Source organism: Anomaloglossus baeobatrachus, chromosome 6 (assembly GCF_048569485.1).
Source record: "Anomaloglossus baeobatrachus isolate aAnoBae1 chromosome 6, aAnoBae1.hap1, whole genome shotgun sequence".
NCBI classification, from domain to species: domain Eukaryota; kingdom Metazoa; phylum Chordata; class Amphibia; order Anura; family Aromobatidae; genus Anomaloglossus; species Anomaloglossus baeobatrachus.
This window is the reverse complement of record NC_134358.1, coordinates 260020272-260045047: the sequence shown is the minus strand read 5'-3', so window position 1 is coordinate 260045047 and position 24776 is coordinate 260020272. Positions and strand designations below refer to the sequence as shown.

The following is a 24776-nucleotide window of genomic DNA, read 5'->3' as shown; positions in this document are numbered from 1 at the left end:
TGTGTGTGTGTGCATCAGCCTCTCTTCTCTCAGCCTACCTCTCCCAGCCTCCCTCCTCCCAGCCTCCCTCAGCATCAGCCTCCCTCTCCCAGCCTCCCCAGCATCAGCCTCCGCCAGCATCAGCCTCTCTCCTTCCAGCCTCCTCCAGCATCAGCCTCCCTCTCCCAGCCTTTCCCAGGATCAGCCTCTCTCCTCCCAGCCTCCGTCCTCCCAGCCTTCCCCAGCATCAGCTTTCCCCTCCCAGCCTCCCTCAGCATCAGCCTTCCCCAGCATCAACCTCTCTCCTCCCAGCCTCAGCCTCTCTCCTTCCAGCCTCCCCCAGCATCAGCCTCTCTCTTTCCAGCTTCCCTCAGCATCAGCCTCCCCTTCCCAGCCTTCCCCAGGATCAGCCTCTCTCCTCCCAGCCTCCTTCCTCCCAGCCTCCTTCCTCCCAGCCTCCCTCAGCATCAGCCTTCTGCTCCCAGTCTCCCCCAGCATCAGCCTCCCCATGCATCAGCCTCCACCAGCATCAGCCTCTCTCCTTCCAGCCTCTCTCCTTCCAGCCTCCCCCAGCATCAGCCTCCCCTTCCCAGCCTTCCCCAGGATCAGCCTCTCTCCTCCCAGCCTCCTTCCTCCCAGCCTCCCTCTCCCAGCCTCCCTCAGCATCAGCCTTCCGCTCCCAGTCTCCCCCAGCATCAGCCTCCCCAAGCATCAGCCTCCACCAGCATCAGCCTCACTCCTTCCAGCCTCCCCCAGCATCAGCCTCTCTCCTTCCAGCCTCCCTCAGCATCAGCCTCCCGTTCCCAGCCTTCCCCAGGATCAGCCTCTCTCCTCCCAGCCTCCCTCAGCATCAGCCTTCCCCTCCCAGTCTCCCCCAGCATCAGCCTCCCCAAGCATCAGCCTCCACCAGCATTAGCCTCTCTCCTTCCAGCCTCCCCCAGCATCAGCCTCCCCAAGCATCAGCCTCCACCAGCATCAGCCTCCCTCGTCCCAGCCTCCCCCTCCCAGCCTCCCCCAGCATCAGCCTCTCTCCTCCCAGCCTTCCCCATGATCAGTCTCTCTGCTCCCAGCCTCCTCCAGCACGCCGTGCTCCTCTGCCGACACTCACACACCCGATCGCATCCACTCACACACACCCGATCGCATCCACTCACACACACCCGATCGCATCCACTCACACACACCCGATCGCATCCACTCACACACACCCGATCGCATCCACTCACACACACCCGATCGCATACACTCACACACACCCGATCGCATCCACTGAGACACACCCGATCGCATCCACTCACACACACCCGATCGCATCCACTCACACACACCCGATCGCATCCACTCACACACACCCGATCGCATCCACTCACACACACCCGATCGCATACACTCACACACACCCGATCGCATCCACTCACACACACAGACACTGACGATATCGCACATACGCGCTTATACTCACAACATCCGGGGATATCACATGCTTCTGGCCATGTGATCCTCCCGCAGGTCCTGGAAGATCACAACAGCACAGTATCGAGGCCGAGAAGCAAGCGATATCCCAGGATGCTGTGAGTATGTGGATGCGATGTGTGTGTGTGTGTGTGAGTGAGTGTGATCTGATTTGTGTGTGTGTGTGTGCTGTTATGTGTGTGCTGTTATGTGTGTGCTGTTATGTGTGTGCTGTTATGTGTGTGTGCTGTTATGTGTCTGTATTTTCCGGCGCTGCAGGACCTTGATGTGTGGATGCGATGTGATGTGTGTGTGAGGTGTGTGTGAGAGTGAGTGTGAGCCGGTGTACACTGGTAACTATGATACACATCGGGTAACTAAGGGACCTTAGTTACCCGATGTGTATAATGGTTACCAGCTTTCACGGCCTCCGTCAAGATCCCAGCATCGCAAGGTTATGTCTGGCGCTGCCGGGATCCTGACGGAGCCGGTGTAGAAGCAAGCGATATCCCAGCATGTTGTGATGTGTGAGGTGTGTGTGAGAGTGAGTGTGAGAGTGAGTGTGATCTGATGTGTGTGTGTGTACTCACCTGGGAATCGGGGCTCCGTGTCAGTTGGGCCAGAGCGAGCGTGGATTGCGTGAGGGGGGCAGGGCCTGCAGAGAGCCGGGGCGAGAGGCCAATCCGTGGGGGGGGGCGGGGCCATGGCGAGCCCAGCGGCCAATCAGCTTTGTGTCACCGTAAGGACATGTCACGGTGACACAATTTTGGAGCATGACAGACAGACAGACAGAATAAGGCAATTATATATATAGATCATGCTTCTGACTTTGATCTATAGCAGATTTGAAGGCTAATTTTCTAGGGAGCTGATGAAGTGACAGGAGGAGAGTCTCCCTCTGTCAAACTCCTTACAAGCTGTGGTCTCTTGGAATGTGGCAAGTGATGGGCTAATGAAGCCACTGCAAACACCGACATCATGGAATGAGTACCATTACATAGTGGGAGCCCAGGGATCTAAGTCCCAGAGTAAAGGTTGACTGCCGTTTCATATCATAATGGAGAGTGTCATGTTCTGTTAGGGTTTGAAAAGGCAGTGGCATGAAAGAAAGCAGGTAAAGAGGCTGGGGCGCTGCACAATAATTATTGTGTGCCATATGTTCTGTATTGTCTGTGCAATGTCCTACCATTTTCTGCAGATCACACCTATTGAAGACTAAGGTCAGATTGATTATTGCATTATTATTGTATGTATACACCTTCACATTATCCTCAGCAATCCCTCAGTTGATCTTGATGGGCATGAGTCTTTTTTCCACCTGTACTATGAACATGAATGGGACTAAGTTGCAATATTAGACACAATGGCATACATATCATTGCTGCAACCTGTGCAGTAACACAGGGGACCAATAAGGGGGCCAACTTCAAACTCTGGGCAGGTGCATTATGAGGAGCTATTGTACCTCAAAGGGCCCATCTATTGTTCTTGCACAGGGGCCCTCATATGTCTATGTCCACCACTGCAGGCACAGATATTACAAATGTATAGAGTTCTACCTGATTAACATTGAAGAAGCCACAGAGTTGGCCATAATGACCATAAGACCATAATGATTGTTTGGGATTCCTGGAATCAGAGTTTTAGATTTTGCTAATAAAAAGGTTTGTAATCTGTTGCAAACTGGTTTTCATCCAAATAGCACAACCTCTTTCTGGTTGCTGTTATCTGTTGTATGTCCTTAGGTAGGTAAATTTTAACCTTGGCTGGATTAGCATAGGACATATTTACCAGATCACCATTGCCTCCCAAACCCACTGGGGCCTTGCATCTGCCCAAGGATACCTGGTGTCAGAATTTAGCAGAATAGTTTCCAAGTACTAAGGGTCTCTACATTTCTCCTTGGATGGATTTTTTTTTTTTTAATACTTTACTAAATAGCACTTATTTGTATTCTTATCCTTACAGATGTTAACAACTGTTGCTCGTGCCCTCCGTGGATCAAAAGCCATCACATGGCGGAGTATCTCTACCAGCAGTTATTTGTCTGCACACGGTGAGTCGCTATCGATTTTCCATATCATGAATTGTTTTCATTCAGAATTTTGATGTCCTAAATAAGAACTAGATTGGGGGCTTGTGTATCCTTCCATGCACCCTCCAAGTGCTGAATGACATTGCTCGACTGAAAACTACATAGACTCAGATGAACAGTAGTAGGACTTACTGTATAAATGAGGTTACCATAAACTATTTCCTTAAATATCTCATGAATATTTTATTAATGCAACACCAACACCATGAATATTACAATTAGTTGATAAACAAGTCTATTACATTTGTTTAAATTTTTAACACCAATTATAATATCCCTTTAATTTCTCATGTTTTCATAAATGGTTCCATAAACCAAAGGTTAGTTGTGTTAAAATTGTATTCCACCTAAATGGTATCATCGGGTGAAGGTTACTTTCATTCCTAATTCTGCCACAGTTACACTGCAAACATCTCAGAATCAGTCAAGCCTTGGATTCCCATGAAATTCACTTCTTTAACATATTCAATGTTTCTAATAAATAAAGATTGAAGGGATCTTTTCCACACACATACAACCCTCAAAATATGGTTATGTAGGTCTTTGAAATATAACGCAGTCTATACCTTAACTTAAGTAATTGACTTAATTACTGAATAAAACATATTTTTCTATTCCAAATAAAAATGAGAATAAAATGGTTTGGTTCTGTTCAAAGTGTTATAGTGAATATGTGGCGCCCTGGACAAGCCAGGACGTCACAGGTACTACAACAACACACCCCACACCCTGGCTAGGCACATCTAGGTCAAACAAAAATCCTTGTTGCCTCCCTCCAGAGGCTGATGTCCACACCAGGGGGTGGAGCCAGGCGGTTGCCCCACCCACCGAGGAGTTCACAGTCCTGGAGGCGGGAAAAGGAAGCGAGATCAGTTGAGGAGTGAAGGAGAGGAGAAATGAAGTGGTAGTAGAGGAGACTGACCGTGTCCGGGTGCGTGGCCCGAGCACTTAACAGCAAGGTTGGCAGACGGTGGTGACCGTCTGCAGGGGAGGCTGATTGACGTGAACCGTAAGGACCGGGGACGGGCGGTGGCCCGCCGGTACCGGATCGGGGAACGAAGAGAAGCCAGCACCATTCGGCAGGGCTTAAGGACCCCGACCAGGCTAGGAGTCGCCGTAAAACCGGTCAAATCCGTTAGCAAAGGGAACCTCCGGGGTTTCCCAGCAGTCAAGACCCGATTGAAGGCAACAGCTCAAACCGTGAAGGGAAACACAGTCACTGCCAAGGCTACAGTTCTCAGGGCCAGAGCCTGCGGGCAAGAGGGGCTCCCTCAGCATCCATCCAAGCTGGGGAGCGGGTTACCGGTGGGAAGCCACCAGAACCGAGAACATAACACAGGTGCAGGGAAAGGCAGTCACCACCAACCTACCGGGAGAAGAACAACCGCAGCCATCTGTGGGACCCGTCCATCCAGCTGTTTGTTTTACCGGAGACTTTGCATTCGTCATTGGCTGAGTGAATACCACCGTGCCGTGCGGCACCGTGCTGCCCCCGCGACCCTGCACCTCACCAGGCCCCGTAACCCGCCTGCCATCCCTCCCTCACCGGGCCCCGGGACAACCAATCCCCCTACCCACGGAGGGGAAGAACAACACCCAAGCTGCTCCCTGTCATCGCTCCCGGGCTCCACGTCCAGAGCGGCGGTGGTGTCACAACCTCACCACAACCGTGGGTGGCGTCACGGATAATAAATCCCCAAAACCATTCCCCTTTTCACTCACGGGCGAGGAGCGCCACTCGAGTCCCCGGGATCCGGCCCACCGCTCGAGCCACCGAGCAGCGAGCGAAGCAGCAGCAGTAGCCGGACCCGAGCAGTGGGTGAGCACAGCGTCCCCTCCCCGCCCGCGACAAATACTCTGTAATTTTCACTAGTTGCCTGCTCCTGACGTAATTAGTTAAGATCAAGTGCATGCTTGAAAAAATAACATCAGACACACACACATTCCGATGTGTATCTTTCAGAGGTTGGCCCAAGAGAGATTTATTCCAGCAGAAACATGGACTTATATAAACTAGGGAAAGGGGCATGGTTAGCTCTACAGTGGGCATGCCTGGATATGTTCATTGGTCAGTGGGTTGGTCCATGGGTTGACCAATGGGCGGATCTGTGATGATGGGGGGAGGGTCTATGATGTCATCAGGACGGTCCATGGTGACGCTGGTGGGAGGGTCTATGACATCATCGGGGCCATCTTGCCTTGTGTGTGTCTAAAAACTGACTTATGTATGGAGAATCGATTTCATTGCAAATACTTCCCACAATCCCTTATATCAAGAGGTTACTTAAGTATTTGATGGAAAGGCCCTCCTCAACAAAAGTACTTCTAAAGCCTCTGCCTTTCTACCTTTCTTCACAGCCAACAAGTGCCATCTTCATCTGCTTGACTAACAGCTCACTTACTCTGTTGTCACACTAGTGAACTGTCAGTCAAGCAAAAGAAGGTGGCGCTAAGCAAGGAATAGAACCTGGGAAGTTCCCCGGTGACACCCAGAGCACTTCAGCCTCATTTGCATATGGAGTAAAACATTGTTACTTCAGTAATAGAGGAACAGATTGCTTAAATAAAGGTACATATTGACTTATTTTTCAATTACCTACAAATCCTTGTAAGTAGTTTGGGAGAAGTGGATGAATCACACTTACAAATTGCCTTTCAAAAACTGTGTATGCACATTGTCTCCAATAGCTGATCTCAAGAACACTTAAAGGGGTTTTCCACTACACTGATACTGATGACCTTTCAGATCTTTGAGGTGCAATATCACATCTGTGGGGTTACAACACCCTTCAATCCTACTGATAAGAGCTAACAACTTTGGCAACAGGCTGAATAGAAACAGTGGAAAACCACTGCTGTCACACTGTTTTGTGGCTGCTCTTAGCTACTGTATATCTCATATTTAATTGAATGGAGTCCATCAGCATCCTCCATTTAAGCACTTCACATGGGAAAACCATTTTTCAATTGGAGAAGGTAAAGCAGATGGACAGATCTGGTCACATGGATTTCTTCTAGCAGCCATATTGTAGACAGACGAGCTGGGCAGTATGTGATGAAAAAAGTACTAACAATACAAGAGGAGAAACTGTAATACTTATTGTAAGTGCCAGAAAACCGTGTTCCCAACACACTCCCTACAATAAAGATAGTGGCCAACCCTTGTAAAAATTTAAGTCTCAACTTTTGACCTATTTTCACACGCTGACTTATCAATAAAACTTAAAGGGGTATTCCCATCTCCAAAATCCTATCCCAATATGTAGTAGGTGTAATAATTACAATATTAGCAAATACCTCCAATTAGAAATGTAATATAGTTCCCCTGATTTAGCAATGTTTCTTATTTCATGTGCAGGGCATTGCAGCTTACATATCCATGGTTACTTCCACTCATATAGTGAGTTAGCTAGTTGCTTGTCATTGTAACCATGGATACCTAAGCTAAAATGCCCTGCACATGAGGTAATTATAATTGAAGGTATTTGCGAATATTATTATTATTACACCTACTACATAATAGACAGGAACTTAGAGATGTTAATACCCCTTTAAATCTTAACTGAATATCTATGAGTGCACCTTTTATTTTGTACTATTGCTTGGAGGGACGGCCCTACCACAAAGCACCATGGTCTCCCATCTATAATTGCCAACAAGCATTTGCCTGAACTTTGAATTTCTAGCACAAAATCCACAGTAAATGTGTCTAATATCCACCTGTGAACATACAATAAAACTATGTATACACCAATAATTCATTATAAGTCACTCAGTTTTGATATATTAGTTTTTGTATTATAGCATTGTACGATTCTATGTTTTCCGGCATTACTTGTTATTGACGTTGAGCTTTAACCCTGTATAAAGCTGTCTACTACCATTTACAATGGACTGTAATGTTTACTACCTGTAAAGCACGATAAACTCAAGGTTTCCCATAAAAGACATATTTGGTGGCTTACAGATTACAAAGGTCAATTATACAAAGAATTACTTTAACATAGTGAAATAACTGGGATTTTATGACCTTGTAGCAGGGGTATTCTAAAATTAAATAACACACAACATCTTCAGGGTCAGCTTCTTCATTAAAGTTGATCTTGGGGATGTCAAGAGGATCCTTTGATAACTTTAATGGTGAAGCTCAATTTTCCTTTGTAATTATTCATTTCAAGTCATTCATAGAAAATATACTATTTCTATTAAATATCATGCAAATTGATGAGGTGAGCTCAATGCTGCCCAATGTGATGGTCCTTGTAGGATATATGTTCTAGATGTTTTGCCATCATAAATCACTTTAATGTCCTGTATTACACACAATTAATTTTCAAGCCACCGATAATTAGTCACTTGTTTGAAAAGTCATTCTAATGATCTGATGAACATTTCCATCATTATGGACCTTGCTACCAGCGTGGCATGCCATTGTTGCCCAGCAGGAGATATCACTAGGTCTATGTGCTCTGCAACCGTTCCTTAGGTAAATGGAAGTGTTGCTAAGACCAGTATTTACTTTAACACTGTACGTCTGATAAGAATGATTTTTAAAGCGAAGGTATCGATTTAAGGCCCCGTCACACTAAGCAACATCGCTAGCAACATCGCTGGTAACGAACAACTTTTGTGACGTTGCTAGCGATGTTGCTGTGTGTGACATCCAGCAACAACCTGGCCCCTGCTGTGAGGTCGTTGGTTGTTGCTGAATGTCCTGGGCCATTTTTTAGTTGTTGCTGTCCTGCTGTGAAGCACAGATCGCTGTGTGTGACAGCGAGACAGCAACAACTAATGTGCAGTGAGCAGGGAGCCAGCTTCTGCTGAGGCTGGTAACCAATGTAAACATCGGGTAACCAAGAAGCCCTGTCCTTGGTTACCCGATATTTACCTTTGATACCAGCCTCCTCCGCTCTCACTGTCAGTGCCGGCTCCTGCTCTGTGCACATTTAGCTGCAGCACACATCAGGTAATTAACCCGATGTGTGCTGTAACTAGGAGAGCAAGGAGCCAGCACTAAGCATTGTGCGCTGCTCCCTGCTCTGTGCACATTTAGCTGCAGCACACATCAGGTAATTAACCCGATGTGTGCTGTAACTAGGAGAGCAAGGAGCCAGCGCTAAGCATTGTGCGCTGCTCCCTGCTCTGTGCACATTTAGCTGCAGCACACATCGGGTTAATTAACCTGATGTGTGCTGTAACTAGGAGACTGGGGGCTGGTCACTGGTTGCTGGTGAGCTCACCAGCAACTCGTGTAGCCACGCTCCAGCGATCCCTGCCAGGTCAGGTTGCTGGTGGGATCGCTGGAGCGTCGCAGTGTGACAGCTCACCAGCAACCTCCTAGCAACTTACCAGCGATCCCTATCGTTGTTGGGATCGCTGGTAAGTTGCTTAGTGTGACTGGACCTTAAGATTAAATGGCCAACCCTTTTGAAAAGCTTATTGTTTCTAAAATTACCTTTTTATATATGAAAAATAAGAAAACTTTGAATTTGTATCAAGTGATAAAATTATATTTTTCCTTTCACAGATGTTGACAAAGTGCCATATTACACCAAACCAACTTACTACGATTCCCGGGCACTACCTCTGCCTGATGTACCCTTTGTATCTGAGCTGAACTCACAGCAAAAATCACTAAAGGAAAAGGAAGCGGGACCCTGGACTAACTTAACACAGGAAGAAAAACTGGCATGTAAGTCATGTCTTATACTTCAGTATTGTATATAGAACATAGAAAACCTTAAAGTAGACCTATTGGTTATGAGAAACCATAAAACGACCAGTAGATGAAATATACATTATTACCAAACATGATTTCCCTCAATACTAAAGGGATAAAGGCTTTACTTTCACATTAACAATAGTGATGAGCGAGTATGCTTGTCACTACTCGGTACTCGCACGAGTATCACTGTACTCGGGCTACTCGGCGGGGACCGAGTAATTTCGCGATACTTGTGCTGTACTCGTGGTCTTCATCCCTGCATGTTGGCGCTCTTTTGAGAGCCAGCCCTCATGCAGGGATTGGCTGGCAGACCACTGCAATGCCACAGCCCTGTTAGTTGTGGAATTGCAGTGATTGGCCGGCCCGCACAGCGTGACCGAGCCTTTATACCGGCGGGCGCGCTGTGCTCTGCACACAGCCATCTCGTATTCATGCTTTCCCCGCCCACAGGTGCCTATGATTGGTTGCAGTGAGACACGCCCCCACGCTGAGTGACAGGTGTCTCACTGCACCCAATCACAGCAGCCGGTGGGTGTGTGTATACTGTGCAGTGACTTTTTTTGAGCAGCAGAATCCTTAGGATTTCACTGCGCATGCTCTCTCTGGCTCCCTGGACCCGTAACCAAGATAAATATCGGGTAACCAAGGAAAGTGCTTTACCCGATATTTACCCTGGCCACGTGTGCAGGGAGCTCGACACTTCCCCGCTCGGCTCCGCACCCTCCCGCACTCCACTCCGCATGTATATATATATATATATATATATATATATATATATACACGCGCGCACACACACTCACCTGTCCTCAGCGCCATGGCCCCGCTCGGCTCCACCCACTCCGCACTCCTCCCCCCGCACAGATTCTCGGCGGCCAAGCGATCAGCTGATCACCCGGCGCTGGGAGCGATCAGCTGATCACCTGGCGCTGGGAGCGATCAGCTGATCACCCGGCGGCCTGCTGCAGGGAGCGATCAGCTGATCACCCAGCGGCCGGCTTCTGGGAGCGATCAGTTGATCGTTCACAATAGTCTGCCGCCGGCAAAGCTGTAAAAAAAATAAAATAAATAAATAAATAATTTAAAAAAAACGGCGTGTGGTCCCCCCAATTTTAATACCAGCCAGATAAAGCCAGACGGCTGAAGGCTGGTATTCTCAGGATGGGGAGCTCCACGTTATGGGGAGCCCCCCAGCCTAACAATATCAGTCAGCAGCCGCCCAGAATTGCCGCATATATTATATGCGACAGTTCTGGGACTTTACCCGGCTCTTCCCGATTTGCCCTGGTGCGTTGGCAAATCGGGGTAATAAGGAGTTATTGGCAGCCCATAGCTGCCAATAAGTCCTAGATTAATCATGTCAGGCGTCTCCCCGAGATTCCTTCCATGATTAATCTGTAAATTACAGTAAATAAACACACACACACCTGAAAAAATCATTTATTAGAAATAAAAAACACAAACCAATTCCCTCGTAACCAATTTATTAAGCCCCAAAAAGCCCTCCATGTCCGGCGTAATCCACGGACCTCCAGCGTTGCATCCAGCTCTGCTGCATGAAGGTGACCGGAGCAGCAGAATACACCGCCGCTCCTGTCAGCTTCACACAGCAACTGAGGTGAGTAGCGCGATCAGCTGCTGTCAGTCAGGTAACTCACGGCCACCACTGGATCCAGTGGTGGCCGCGGATAACCTTAGTGACAGCTCAGCTGATCGTGCTACTCACCTCAGTTGCTGCGTGGAGGTGACAGGAGCGGCGGTGTATTCTGCAGCTCCTGTCACCTCCATGCAGCAGAGCTGGATGCGACGCTGGAGGTCCGTGGATTACGCCGGACATGGAGGGCTTTTTGGGGCTTATTAAATTGGTTACGAGGGAATTGGTTAGTGTTTATTATTTCTAATAAAGGATTTTTCGGGTGTGTGTTTATTTACTGTAATTTACAGATTAATCATGGAAGGAATCTCGGGGAGACGCCTGACATGATTAATCTAGGACTTATTGGCAGCTATGGGCTGCCATTAACTCCTTATTACCCCGATTTGCCAACGCACCAGGGCAAATCGGGAATAGCCGGGTACAGTTCCAGAACTGTCGCATCTAATGTATGCGGCAATTCTGGGCGGCTGCTGACTGATATTGTTAGGCTGGGGGGCTCCCCATAACGTGGAGCTCCCCATCCTGAGAATACCAGCCTTCAGCCGTACGGCTTTATCTGGCTGGTATTAAAATTGGGGGGACCGCACACCGTTTTTTTTAATTATTTAATTATTTATTTCACTGCACATTATAGACACGCCCACCAGCTGCTGTGATTGGGTGCAGTGAGACACCTGTCACTCAGCGTGGGGGCGTGTCTCACTGCAACCAATCATAGGCGCCGAAAAGCAGGAAATCAGGGAATACGAGATTGATTAATGAGCGGCCGGCTTTTTCAAAAGAGGAAAAGCCGCCAGAGGAGTGTGAATGCCGTGCAGCGCCGCGCTGGTGATCGGGGAAGGTAAGTAAGAGAGAGGGGGGAGAATGACCGACAGACTGTGAGAGGGAGACAGACAAGACAGAGAGAGACCGACAGACAGACAGAGAGACCGACCAATGGACTGAGGGAGATAGAATGAAAAAAAAAATGCCCGACATCGCTAGTAAAAAGCACAAAACGTGCGTTTTGGACATCGGAGTGCCACACAATGTTTTTACGTAAAATCTTTCATGTAATAATCTCAAAAAGTAACATACACCAGCTCTATCTCACTATTGGGTATGTGCCCTTAACATTTCCGCCATGAAAATTCATTTTGGTGTCATTTTGGAAGGTTTTCTGGCGAGTCCGTAAAAATGGCGTAAAACTCGGACAAAATTGTTCACAGCTGTGACTTTTGAGTGATAAATGCTTCAAGGGGTCTTCCCCATGCTGTTGCCATGTCATTTGAGCACTCTTCTGAGACTTTTGTGACATTTTTAGGGTTTCTACATGCTGCCGGGGGGTCATTTCATAAAAATACTCGGGTCTCCCATAGGATAACATTGGGCTCGGTGCTCGGGCCGAGTACACGAGTATCTTGGGATGCTCGGCCCGAGCCTCGAGCACCCGAGCGTTTTGGTACTCGCTCATCACTAACAATAGAGGACACAATCTGGAGAAATTATTTTATTTGGTATACTGTATATTTGTTCTAGAGAAACAGAAAGGTAGAATCAGCTCACCCAGATCACATAGAGACTCCAATGAAGGACAGGTGCACGGGAAGGCCGGCCCGGCCAAGAAACTCCAGGAAAAAGAAAAAAATCCAGCACTCGTGTCCAGGAAATGTAATAAAATTTGCTTCTTTTATTTATTCAATTTTCATAGTAAAATTGGATCATATCCACAAAGTATAAAAAATCCCCATAAAGACAGGATGGGATGACAGAGGAGTACGCGTTTCGAGCTACATGCTCTTAATCTCAATCCACCTTGAGATTGAGGATTGAGATTAAGAGCATGTAGCTCGAAACGCGTACTCCTCTGTCATCCCATCCTGTCTTTATGAGGATTTTTTATACTTTGTGGATATGATCCAATTTTACTATGAAAATTGAATAAATAAAAGAAGCAAATTTTATTACATTTCCTGGACACGAGTGCTGGATGTTTTTCTTTTTCCTGTATATTTGTTCTACTAGCTTATAGAGCGGCATTAATTCCACAATGTTTACAGACGTGATTATCACAGTCCCCCTTCCCCATCAGTATGTCTTTGGAGTGTGAAAAGAAACCTGAGTACCTGGAGGTAAATATGGGGAGAACATACTAACTTCTTGCAGATGTTGTCCTTGGTGGGATTTGAACCCAGGACTCCACCTCTGCAAAGCCACCAAGTTGCCCATGAGATGTACTAGGTGTTATGAAAGAGAGCTGATTACGTACATTATCTAAAGCTTTGTGCTCAGATCTGGCAGGATTTGGCATGTTGTTTGTGAATCACTGTTCTATATAATGGAAATGGAAATGTTTCACTTATTTTTCTCATAATTTCACCAAAGGTAAATAATCAAAGCACAAATCAGGCAGAAATGTATCTCACCATTTAGGCTGCTTTCACACCTCCGGTTTCTGCAATGCGGCACACTCCGGCACTTTGCAGGAAAATCGCAATGGTTTTTTTTTGCTGCCGGTTGCGTTTTTTCTGCATAGACTTTAACTAGTGCCGCATTGTGCCGCATGGCCTTGCGTTCCATCCGGTTTTTGCCGCATGCGGCAGATTTAGCCAATGCAGCGGCCGGATGAAACGTTGCCTAGCACGTTTTTTCGTGTGGCAAAAAAAACCGCATCGCGCCGCATTCGGCCAATGCGGCACATTTTTCAATGCATGCCTCTGGCGGCCGGATGCGGCGCAATGCGGCAAAAAATGCATCCGGCCGCCGCATGCGGTTTTTGCCACTGCGCATGTTCAGTAGCATGCCGCAAGCGGCAAAAACCGGACGGGCCGCAATGGAAAAACTTATGCAAAGGATGTGGTGTTTTCAACGCATCCGTTGCATAGCTTGCACAGCCGGATTGAGCCGCAGAGCTCAAGCCGGATGTGTGAAAGCAGCCTTACTAGGAGCCTAAATTTTACCTTAAAATTAGTGATAAGTGAGCGCGGGTGATCGGCACTTGATTAGAGCAGTTGGATGCTCGGATGGGTGTGTCCTGAGCACCCGAGTATAATGGAAGTCAATGGGGAATTCAAGCATTTTTCCAAGTAATCTTCCGTAAAAATGCTCAAGTTCCCCCTTTGACTTCCATTATACTGAGGTGCTCAAGTTGCACCCATGCGAGTGTGACGCCCTGGCCTATCAGGTCGTCACAGGGTATTGTGCAATCTGCCCTTCTGCATGATATCCACCTCCTCCTTGGTTATGGGTCTCTGACCTTTGGTGTTGCTAAGAACAAGCTAATTAAAACCCTAGGAACACTCTACACCACACCCACCAGACACACCAGTGGACAGCCTGAAAGGAATAGGGTTGGCCACTTGTTGGGTTGGTTAAGGGGAGGTCAGGAGTGTTAGGAGACAGTTAGTTGAGGAGTGACTCTCAAGAGGAGAGGTCACAAGTCAGTAGAGAAGTGACTCTCAAGAGGAGAGGTCAGGAGCTGGGCTCCTTGTTACTACTAGGTGGCAGATGTTGGTCTGGACCCTGGTCGCAGGGGATCGTGACAAGGGGCACGGACTGTCGAGGAGAACAGACGGCGACCTTGTGCCATCACCGGACAGGGGCCAGGGCACGACAGGGTACGTGGACCCTAGGCCAGGAAGTAGCTTCAGGCATCCTGGTAATTCACCCGACGAGAAGGGAGCCTTCAAAATCCGTTCTCCACCCGCTCCAAAATCGGGGTACTAGCGCAACGAGGGGGATAGGACTTTCCTACTGCATAGTCCAGAAAATCCCAAGCGTGAACCCTGAGATCAGTCCGTTAGCCATATTAGAGAACGGGACCCGTTTTAGTTTCAAGCTGAAAGGGACCAAACACAGAAAGAGGTGCCAAGGTCAAGGTCACAGGCTAACAAGCAACACGAGATCCAGGCGTGCTCCCTCCCTCCCTTCTGCAGTGGCATCAAGAACTTTGGGTTACCATGGTTGTCAACGTCAGCGTTATTGGACTGAGTAAGTACGTAATTAACCCTTACCGGCCCGACGGCACCTTCCCGACACTAACACCGAGTCCCGGGGCATTCCCCCCTACCCGTGGAGGGGTCAAACACCGGGCTGCCCACACCATCGTCACCGGGTACTCCCAGTCGCAGCGGTGGTACTTCACCCTTACCACACACCACGGGTGGCGTCACAAACTGTCTATACTATCCCCTGTACATAGCCCCCTTTATTCAAGCGGCCGCACGACCCCCCGGGTCCGGAGACCCCTCGAGCCACCGCGGATCCTGATCCTGATCCTGACGCGGAGACGGCACACGAGCATCGAACCCCAACACTATTTTTTTTTTTTTTTTTTTAAAGTCTGTGTTTGGTCTGAGAACTGAACACTGAACCTCGGGTTCGCTCATCTGTAGTTGTATGGTAATATAAATATTTTCGTTCAGAACTACAAAAAAATTCTGTTTCAGGCCTCTATGCCCAGAACATTACTTGGACTAGTGCATCAGCTTCGTTTTCTCATGCATTCATTGTATCTTTTTTGTTTTATCAGTTTTTTATTCATCTATTAAACTATTAATAACTGCATGGAATACGGAACACCAATATTAATGGTTGTGTATCTCTCTTATGCAGTGTATCGAATCAGCTTCAACCAGTCTTTCACAGAGATGAAGAACAAGGGATCTCCATCAGAGTGGAAAACTATTGTGGGTGGTGTACTTTACTTTCTGGCGTTTAGCGGATTATACCTCTGGTGGCATCGCGTATATGGTTAGTATGGTTCAGTTTAAAACTTCAGTAACTACACTTTGTAAGCTAAGTGCTTTCCAAAAATGGAATTATTTTTGATAAAATGATGGATTAAAATTGTAGGCTCATCGATTATTTTGTTTGCAAGAATAATATGGACAGGTGATACATTTAAGAAAGTAATATATCTGATCATACATATAGGAAATTGTGTGATATTCACAAAATGAATGTGTAAAAGCATTATATTTAAAGATCTAACTTTACCATGGAGTAGCCAATCTGCTACTATCTCCTGTGTCTACCTGGTTAAATATGGTTCTTAGAAAGGAGAGAGCTCTCGGACCGGATGCGAAATATAAAAATTAATTCTTAAATATCCATTGTTCTTGACAAAGCCAGATTAATATTCAGTAGGATGTCAGAGTTCATAAATTAAACTCATTATGTCCCATTTCTCTAGACCATTCTGCTAGTTCCAGCAGTCCCATAGACAATGAATGGAGCAGAGGTCAAGCATGTGTACCTCCACTCCTTGCAAGACAGGGTCATTCTCAAGGTCCAGAGCCCCGTTCTATAAATCGCTAAGGATCACAATAGATCAGGGATAGCTTAAAGGGATATTCACAGAATTGAAAGCTAAGTGACTTATCCTTTTGTTTTGCATTATTCTTGATTGTAGTTTACAAGTAAAGAGAAATTGTCAGCTACAAAACCACAATTTACCTACAGATATTGTAGTAATCTCCATCTAACTAGCAGTTAAATAATACCTAGAAACACGGCTACAGGGAGAAAATTAACATATATTCTCCCTTTAGATGCTCACTTCAAATAGTCATCGGGACGGTGCAGTGAGATGTCACAGTCACAACTTATTAGACAGTGAGTACACTGTGATTACCTCCCCCCCGCATATATGTACAGAGCAGGCTGTCGGTAAAGATATAGGTGTAGTGATTACAGCACGCTCATGTATTACATGCTTGTCCTGAAAATATAATAAGCAGATATGTTTTCATGGTCTCTGGATCAGGGGTGATTCCCCCCCTCCCTCCAGAGCCCTACCAAATGAACAGCCAGGAAATGATTTCCTTGTCAGGAGATGTAACAGGTACCTTTCAATTATCTTACAACACCTGTTCCCAGCTCTGCAAAGACCCCCTGCGTAGCCAAAGACACTCCAACTACAATCTGTATACACAGGGACAGAGTACAAGTTTCCTGCAGGAATATAGCTTTGCTGATCAAAAGGCTAGGGCAGCCGTATTGTCTCCGTTGGGGAAGTATTAATATTGCGAGATACATATGTCCCCCAGATATGGCAGGCATACCGCTGATCTCGAAATTCTATAACGCACATCTCACATATTTAAGCTTAATCGTATGACATACGGAAGAGCCACAAATTAATATCTGCCCCCTAGAACATGCCAGATCCCCCTTGTGTGGTATCCACCTTCTGCTAAAATCCTAAAATAAAATACGACGGTAATATCGTCCGCGTGGGATGCTCCCACACGGAGATATAAGGACCATGAGGATTCCATAATTTTGGAAGAGGGGAAACCCCCTCCCTTACATGATGTCAGCAGAGGTGGGGGCTGCGGGTCGGACAGAGGTTAATAAAAGCCAGTGTCTTAGTACACTCTATGTCAATGCCAGAGGATATACATTCTGTGTATAGGATTGTCCATTTTCAAGGGGCTTCCTCTCCCCCTATATCTGAGCCATAATCCGTGACCAGGTGTAGTAATCTTTAATTTTTGTTCTCTTTTATTTTTATGTAATTGTATACTGTACTTGTATTGTTCCCTCTTGTAAATTCTTGTATATTTTTTATAAACACTGCCTATTTTCAGATTAAATATATAAAATTTAATAGTTTCTTTCCTCATGCTCTATATTTATGAATCCAAAACCTAAAGGGCCTTATGCTATCTGTAACGGGTGTCGAACTTCCTGTACCAAGTTTCAGTGGTGGCAGCAGAATTATTGTGGTGTAAAATTATTGGGGTGCTATCATTAAGGGTACCGAGGTATATATATATTCCATTAGCAGGAATCGGTGATATATACATTTACCCTTGCTGTGAGACCTCCAATATTTGGCATTATTAGCTCAGCAGCCTCATTTACTTATTGTCCGGCAGTTCCGAAATTGACCTGACACTAAGGGGGCGCTAGAGAGTAGTCGTGTTCTTGACAAATCCGTGAACAGCTGCGGGATATCTGAGTGACTCCCCCGACTGTTCGTGACAATGCTAACTGTATATAACAGCCCTGACTATTAGGCCACATGCACTGTTAGAATATTTGGTGACTTTTTTACCTCAGTATTTGTAAGCAAAAACCAGAAGTGGTGCCCGTGTTTCAGCAAATACTGAGGTTAAGAAACTCACCAAATACTCAACGTGGCATGTGGCCTTATAGTCCACTGCTTCACCTCAACTACTCCAAGTGAGCTGGAAAATTGTATTTTTTTAGATGACACATTTCCATCAGTGGCAACGTCCTAGGGTCTTGAAACAGTTGACATATCTTTTTTGCACTCCAGGACTTCTGCAACATTTTTTCCATTGTTATTATGCTAAGCCCTGGTGTCCAGAGTTACATTTAGAAGTAGAAATAGTTCACGGATGGGCATGACCAGAAAGAAAGAGAGTGTTATTTTATAGTTTAAAAAAGGCCCTGAAAATAAAATTCTCATCTCCTGGGAAATAATGGAAAATTTGTTAAGTATGCGATTAGATGCTTTTTGTAAATACGAAATGAGTCTTAAAGAGGTGGTTCACTACTTTGTTATATCAATATACGATAGCTTTCAGAAACAAAGCTTCTCTCAAATACCTTGTGATGTCACAAGGTATTTGTCAGAGCGGCGCTATTACAGTCCGCTCTTCCCCATTGCATGACCTCCATGCTTCATGACCTCTGAAATCTCATGATGTCACATCAACTTCCAGTTGACCCAATATCACCGAGGCGGGCCCCAGTCTCCATGAGTGACTTGGCCGGGGGCGGAGTTTCACCACTCGTCAATGTCCAGCATCTTGTGCACACCCTCCTTCGCTGCAGAGCGTCACAAGCAGGAGCGATAAAAAAGTATACAGACATTACAGCACAAGATCGCAAAAATTCTTTCTTTGAGGTAAAATATTTTTTAAAAACAGTAATGGATATGTTTTACCTAACAAAAGTAATCAACTATGATCACATGCTGTAATATCTGTATAATTTTTTACTTTCTCTCCGGCCCAGGAGATGTGGTATGATCAGACCATGTCCTTGTATGGTCAGACACGGCCATTACACAGTACATAGGGACTCATATGTATGATTATCTCAGCACAGGAACATTTTTAAACACATCCAATTGTGGAACTTATTATTATTCCAAGATCTATTGATTAAAATGAACTTTACACTGTATGCAGAATTATTGGGCAAATAAGTATTTTGATCAGATGATAATTTTTATACATGTTGTCCTAATCCAAGCTGTATAGGCTTGAGAGCCAACTACCAATTAAGTAAATCAGGTGATGTGCATCTCTGTAATGAGGAGGGGTGTGGTGTAATGACATCAACACCCTATATAAGGTGTGCTAAATTATTAGGCAACCTCCTTTCCTTTGGCAAAATGAGTCAGAAGAGAAATTTGACGGGCTCTGAAAAGTCCAAAATTGTGAGATGTCTTGCAGAGGGATTCAGCAGTCTTGAAATTGCCAAATGTTTGAAGCATGATCACTGAACAATCAAGCGTTTCATGGCAAATAGCCAACAGGGTCGCAAGAAGGGTGTTGGGCAAAAAAAGGAGCAAAATAACTGCCCATGAATTGAGGAAAATCAAGCGGGAAGCTGCTAAAATGCCATTTGCCACCAGTTTGGCCATATTTCAGAGCTGCAATGTTACTGGAGTAGCAAAAAGCACAAGGTGTGCCATAATCAGGGACATGGCTAAGGTAAAGAAGGCTGAAAAACGACCACCTTTGAACCAGAAACATAAGAACAAACATCAAGACTAGGCCAAGAAATATCTTAAGACTGATTTTTCAAAGGTTTTATGGACTGATGAAATGAGAGTGACTCTTGATGGGCCAGATGGATGGGCCAGAGGCTGGATCAGTAAAGGGCAGAGAGCTCCACTCCAACTCAGACGCCAGCAAGGTGGAGGTGGGGTACTGGTATGGGCTGGTATCATCAAAGATGAACTTGTGGGACCTTTTCGGGTTGACGATGGAGTGAAGCTCAACTCCCAGACCTACTGCCAGTTTCTGGAAGACAACTTCTTCAAGCTGTGGTACAGGAAGAAGTCAGTATCGTTCAAGAAAAACATGATTTACATGCAGGACAATGCTCCATCACATGCATCCAACTACTCTACAGCGTGGCTGGCCAGTAAAGGTCTAAAAGATGAAAAAATAATGACATGGCCCCCTTGTTCACCTGATCTGAACCCCATAGAAAACCTGTGGTACCTCATAACATGTAATATCTACAGGGAGGGAAAACAGTACACCTCTCGGAACAGTGTCTTGGAGGCTGTGGTGGCTGCTGAACGCAATGTTGACCATAAACAGATCAAGCAAATGACAGAATCTGTGGATGGTAGGCTGTTGAGTGTCATCAGAAAGAAAGGTGGCTATATTGGTCACTAATTTTTTTGGAGTTTTGTTTTTGCATGTCAGAATGTTTATTTCTAAATTTTGTGCAGTTACAGTTAGGTCCAGAAATATTTGGACAGTGACACAAGTTTTGTTATTTTAGCTGTTTACAAAAACATGTTCAGAAATACAATTATATATATAATATGGGCTGAAAGTGCACACTCCCAGCTGCAATATGAGAGTTTTCACATCCAAATCGGAGAAAGCGTTTAGGAATCATAGCTCTGTAATGCATAGCCTCCTCTTTTTCAAGGGACCAAAAGTAATTGGACAAGGGACTCTAAGGCCTGCAGATAACTCTGAAGGTGTCTACCTCGTTAACCTGTAATCAATGAAGTAGTTAAAAGGTCTGGGGTTGATTACAGGTGTGTGGTTTTGCATTTGGAAGCTGTTGCTGTGACCAGACAACATGCGGTCTAAGGAACTCTCAATTGAGGTGAAGCAGAACATCCTGAGGCTAAAAAAAAAGAAAAAATCCATCAGAGAGATAGCAGACATGCTTGGAGTAGCAAAATCAACAGTCGGGTAAGTCGCGGGCGGGGAGGAGGGTGTCAGCACACCGCGCTCACCCCTTCTGCTCAGGTCCGGCAGCTGCTCCTGGTGGCTCGAGCCGTAGGCCGGATCCCGGGGTTTCTCGAGCGACACTCCTCGCCCGTGAGTGAAAGGGGGGTGTTTGTTGGGTGTGGGGATTGTTATAGTTCGTGACGCCACCCACGGTTGTGGTGATTTCACCACCGCTGCTCTGTACGGGGCTCCCGGGGATGGTGATGCGGAGCAGCCAGGTGTTGTGTTGCCCCTCCGTGGGTAGGGGTGGTGATCCCGGGGCCCGGTGATGAGATGTAAAGTGTAGGGCCCGGTGGGCGCAGGGACGCGGGGGCAGCGCTGTGCCTTGTGGCACTATGGTACTCACTCAGCCTGACACACGGACACAGTTTGTACGGTAAACCAAACGGCTGGTAGGACGGTCCCACAGACGGCTGCACCTGCACTCCCGGTAGGTGACGGTGATGTCCCTCTTCCTTGCACCTTTGTTTGTCTTGTGGTATCGGTGGATTCCCTCCGGTTACCCGCTCCCCGGCTGCAATCTGGGCCGGAGGAGCTTTACACTTTGCCCGCAGGCGCTGGCCCTGAGAAACTGGTGCCGTGGCGGTGGCGGTGTCTCTCCGGTTCAGGTTGGGCTGTTGCCTTCAATCGGGACTTGGTTGTTGGGGGAGCTGCGTCCTGGCGACTCCTAGCCTTGCCGGGGTCCGAGAGGCCCCTGCCCTGGTGCTGACTGTCCTTCGGAACACTGCTCCAGACCACCGGGCACACAGCCAACGGGGTCCTTCCAGGAACTTCCAAACGGTCCCCCTCCAGACAGTCACTGCCGTTGCTGACCTTGCTGTTCTGGCCCTCACAAAGCTGGACCCTTCAGGCTGTCTTTCTCTTCTGTCACTTTCACTTTCTTAACTCCTCTGCTTAACTCCACTTCACTCTTGCCCTGCCTGGGCTACTCTCTGTTGTTACTGCTTCCACTTCCTCCTCCTGGACTCATCTGCCTGGTTTCTTCCTGCCTCCAGAGTTGTGAGCTCCTCGGTGGGCGGAGCCAACCGCCTGGCCCACCCCCTGGTGTGCATCATCAAACTCCTGGAGGAAGGCAACAAGGATTTCTGGTTAGCTGTGATGTGCCTACCTGGAGTGTGGGGTGTGGTGGTGGTGTGACCTGTGTCCCCTGGCTTGCCCAGGGCGACACATTCCCCCTTAGCAAAATGCAGACCGTCCGCGGGCTGCCGTCCTACACCGGTTTTATTTTTCTGTAAAAGGGGTAACAAGGTTAAGCAAACATAAATACATTTTTAATCAAAAACTCTTCCCAAGAAGGGAGGCACATTTACTTAAACGTTGCAACGGTATACGGTCACGGTTTCCGCTCTCTCCCACCCAAGCAACCTGGCCCTGATGCTGCCCCTAAAACCCAGGCAGCACCCCTTGACCCACAGTCCAGCACAAGTTACCCGAGCGGGATCTGTCCTTCCCCTCCAGAGGGTGGCCACCGGTTCCTTTGGTGGCTGGGCCCTGGCCTGCTCTGCTCAGGGCCCTCCCTCCAACCTGCCTCTCCGGAGACGGTATAGCGGAAACGGTAACGGTACCCAACATATTTACAAGCCACTTAACGTTTGTGGTGCCCTGCAAGTTCACGGGCTTGTCCATGGATAGTTCCCATGCAAAACTTTTAAACAGTCCCCACGGGGACAACGGTGCCGGCTCCTGCCGGTTCTAATCACAAAGCAAATCTGGTTACTGTTCGGTAATCATTTCTCATCATTTTCTTATCATTCTTTTTCAAACTTTCAAACAAACAACAACACTCTTTTACATTTGCGGACCCCTTTTACTCATAAAACGGTCTCCCGGTACCTAAGTGGGGGCCTACCTAGGTTAGAACGGGTGGACCTTCGGGGCCCGGTGTCAGTGGTGCTAGACAGTGGGGTAGAGGGAACAATCGGTTCCTCCTCCCTGCTACAGTGTGGGGCAGGCGGAGGTGCAGGGGGGCTGGGTATAGGTTCGTCCCTGGGCACTGGCACTGGTTCTGGCTCACGGTTAACCACTTCCACTACTTCTTCATCCACGGGTTGTGGGAACAGTATCACAGGAAGAATCACCGCGCCGTTCTGTGTAGGCCAGTTTGCTGGGAAGTCACCCATTACAGTGTGGATTACCTCGGCTGCCTTTTCCACTGGTGGAGGAACCGGTACTTCAGCCTCTGCCTTTAACGCTGGGGGGCATTTTTTTAGATGGTCCCGAGAAACTGTGGCTAGGATGCCCCCTTGGTCACGACTGATCTGATAGGTCTTCCCATCTCCCCATTCTGTGGGTTGTATGACGTAAGGGACTGGCTCCCACTGATCATCCAGCTTGTGGGCTTTTCTCTTCCGTTTCAGCACCACATCTCCTGGCTGGAAAGGACCTGCGGGCGCCTTCTGATTGAACCGATGTTCTTGCTGCTCTCGACTTCGGCTGAGGTTTTTCTCCACATACTCCTGGATTTGCCGGTATTGTGCCCTCCTCCGACTTTCCCACTCCGCCGTTGAAGGGAGTGCTTCCGGGGCTTCCAATCCCATCTCCAGATCCACCGGCAGGCGGCCAGGCCGAGCCCTCATCAGATACGCTGGGGTGCACTTCGTCGAGCTAGACGGGATATTATTGTACATGTCGACCAAGTCAGGTAGCTTTTCCGGCCACATGTTCCGTTCTTCTAGTGGTAGTGTCTTGAGGAGCCCCAGGACCAAGTGGTTCATTTTCTCGCACATGCCGTTGGTTTGGGCGTGGTATGGAGTGGTCCGGATCTTCTTGCAGCCGTACAACTGGCAGAATTCGTGAAACACCTCTGCTTCAAAAGCCGGGCCCTGGTCAGTCAGCACCTTCTCGGGATACCCATGGGGTCGGCAGAAATAAGCCTGGAACGCTCGAGCAGCGGTTCGACCAGTTAGGTCCTTAACGGGGACTACTACCATAAATCTTGAGTAGTGGTCTACCATGGTCAAGGCGTAGGTGTACCCACTTCGGCTAGGGGTGAGCTTGACATGGTCCAGGGCGACCAGCTCCAGCGGCTGATGGGTGACTATGGGATGTAACGGTGCCCTCTGGCTAGTCTCGTCCTTTCTCCTCAGTGTACAAGGACCGCACTCTCGGCACCAGGCTTCCACCGATTCACGCATCCCACTCCAATAGAACCGCTCCCTCAACAGCATCTCCAGCTTCTTCCACCCGAAGTGGCCAGCACCATCATGGTATGCCTGCAGGACAGTAGCGACATCAGCTTGAGGAACGATTAACTGGCATATTTTCTCATGGGTCTTTGGGTTGATCAGCTCACGGTACAGCCTCCCTTGGTGTAGGTAAAGCCGTTTTCGTTCTTTCCACAAGCGTTGAGCTTCGGCTGGAGCGGCAGGGTCTATTCCCATAGCACCTTGTTCCACTAGAGTCTTGACAAGGCGGACAGCCGGCGCTTGATCCTGGGCGTCTTGCCACTCTTGACTGGGCCGCGGGTCCAGATCCACCCTTTGCTGACAGACTTGTACCCTCTCAGTAGGCAGCTGGTGAAACGCAGGCAACTCGATCTCCTCGAGGTCGTCATCCTCGCACCCCTCTTCTGACAAATGGGGCATCCGGGAGAGTGCATCAGCATTTATGTTGACACGACCAGCTCGGTACTTTATGGTGAAATCATAGTTGGCTAGCCGGGCTACCCACCGCTGCTCCAGCGCGCCCAACTTGGCCGTGTTCAGGTGAGTCAGCGGGTTGTTGTCCGTAAACGCGGTGAATTTGGCTGCCGCCAAGTAGTGGCGGAACCGCTCCGTGATAGCCCACACCAACGCCAATAGCTCAAGCTTGAAGGAGCTATAGTTCTCAGGGTTCCTTTCGGTCGGCCGGAGTTTTCGGCTAGCGTAGGCAATCACCTTCTCCTTTCCATCCTGGACCTGGGATAGGACCGCTCCTAGCCCCACGTTA

General features: G+C 47.6%; 1 protein-coding gene across 1 annotated transcript in view; it reads left to right on the top strand.

Moving 5' to 3' along the window:
• LOC142243190 (cytochrome c oxidase subunit 4 isoform 1, mitochondrial-like) overlaps positions 1–24776 on the top strand; it is a 209394-nt gene that overhangs the window by 64305 nt on the left and 120313 nt on the right. Inside the window, exons 2-4 of the mRNA XM_075314830.1 lie at positions 3400–3487; positions 9054–9218; positions 15499–15636. Coding sequence (XP_075170945.1) covers positions 3400–3487; positions 9054–9218; positions 15499–15636 — 391 coding nt within the window. The remainder of the gene's footprint in view (positions 1–3399; positions 3488–9053; positions 9219–15498; positions 15637–24776) is intronic.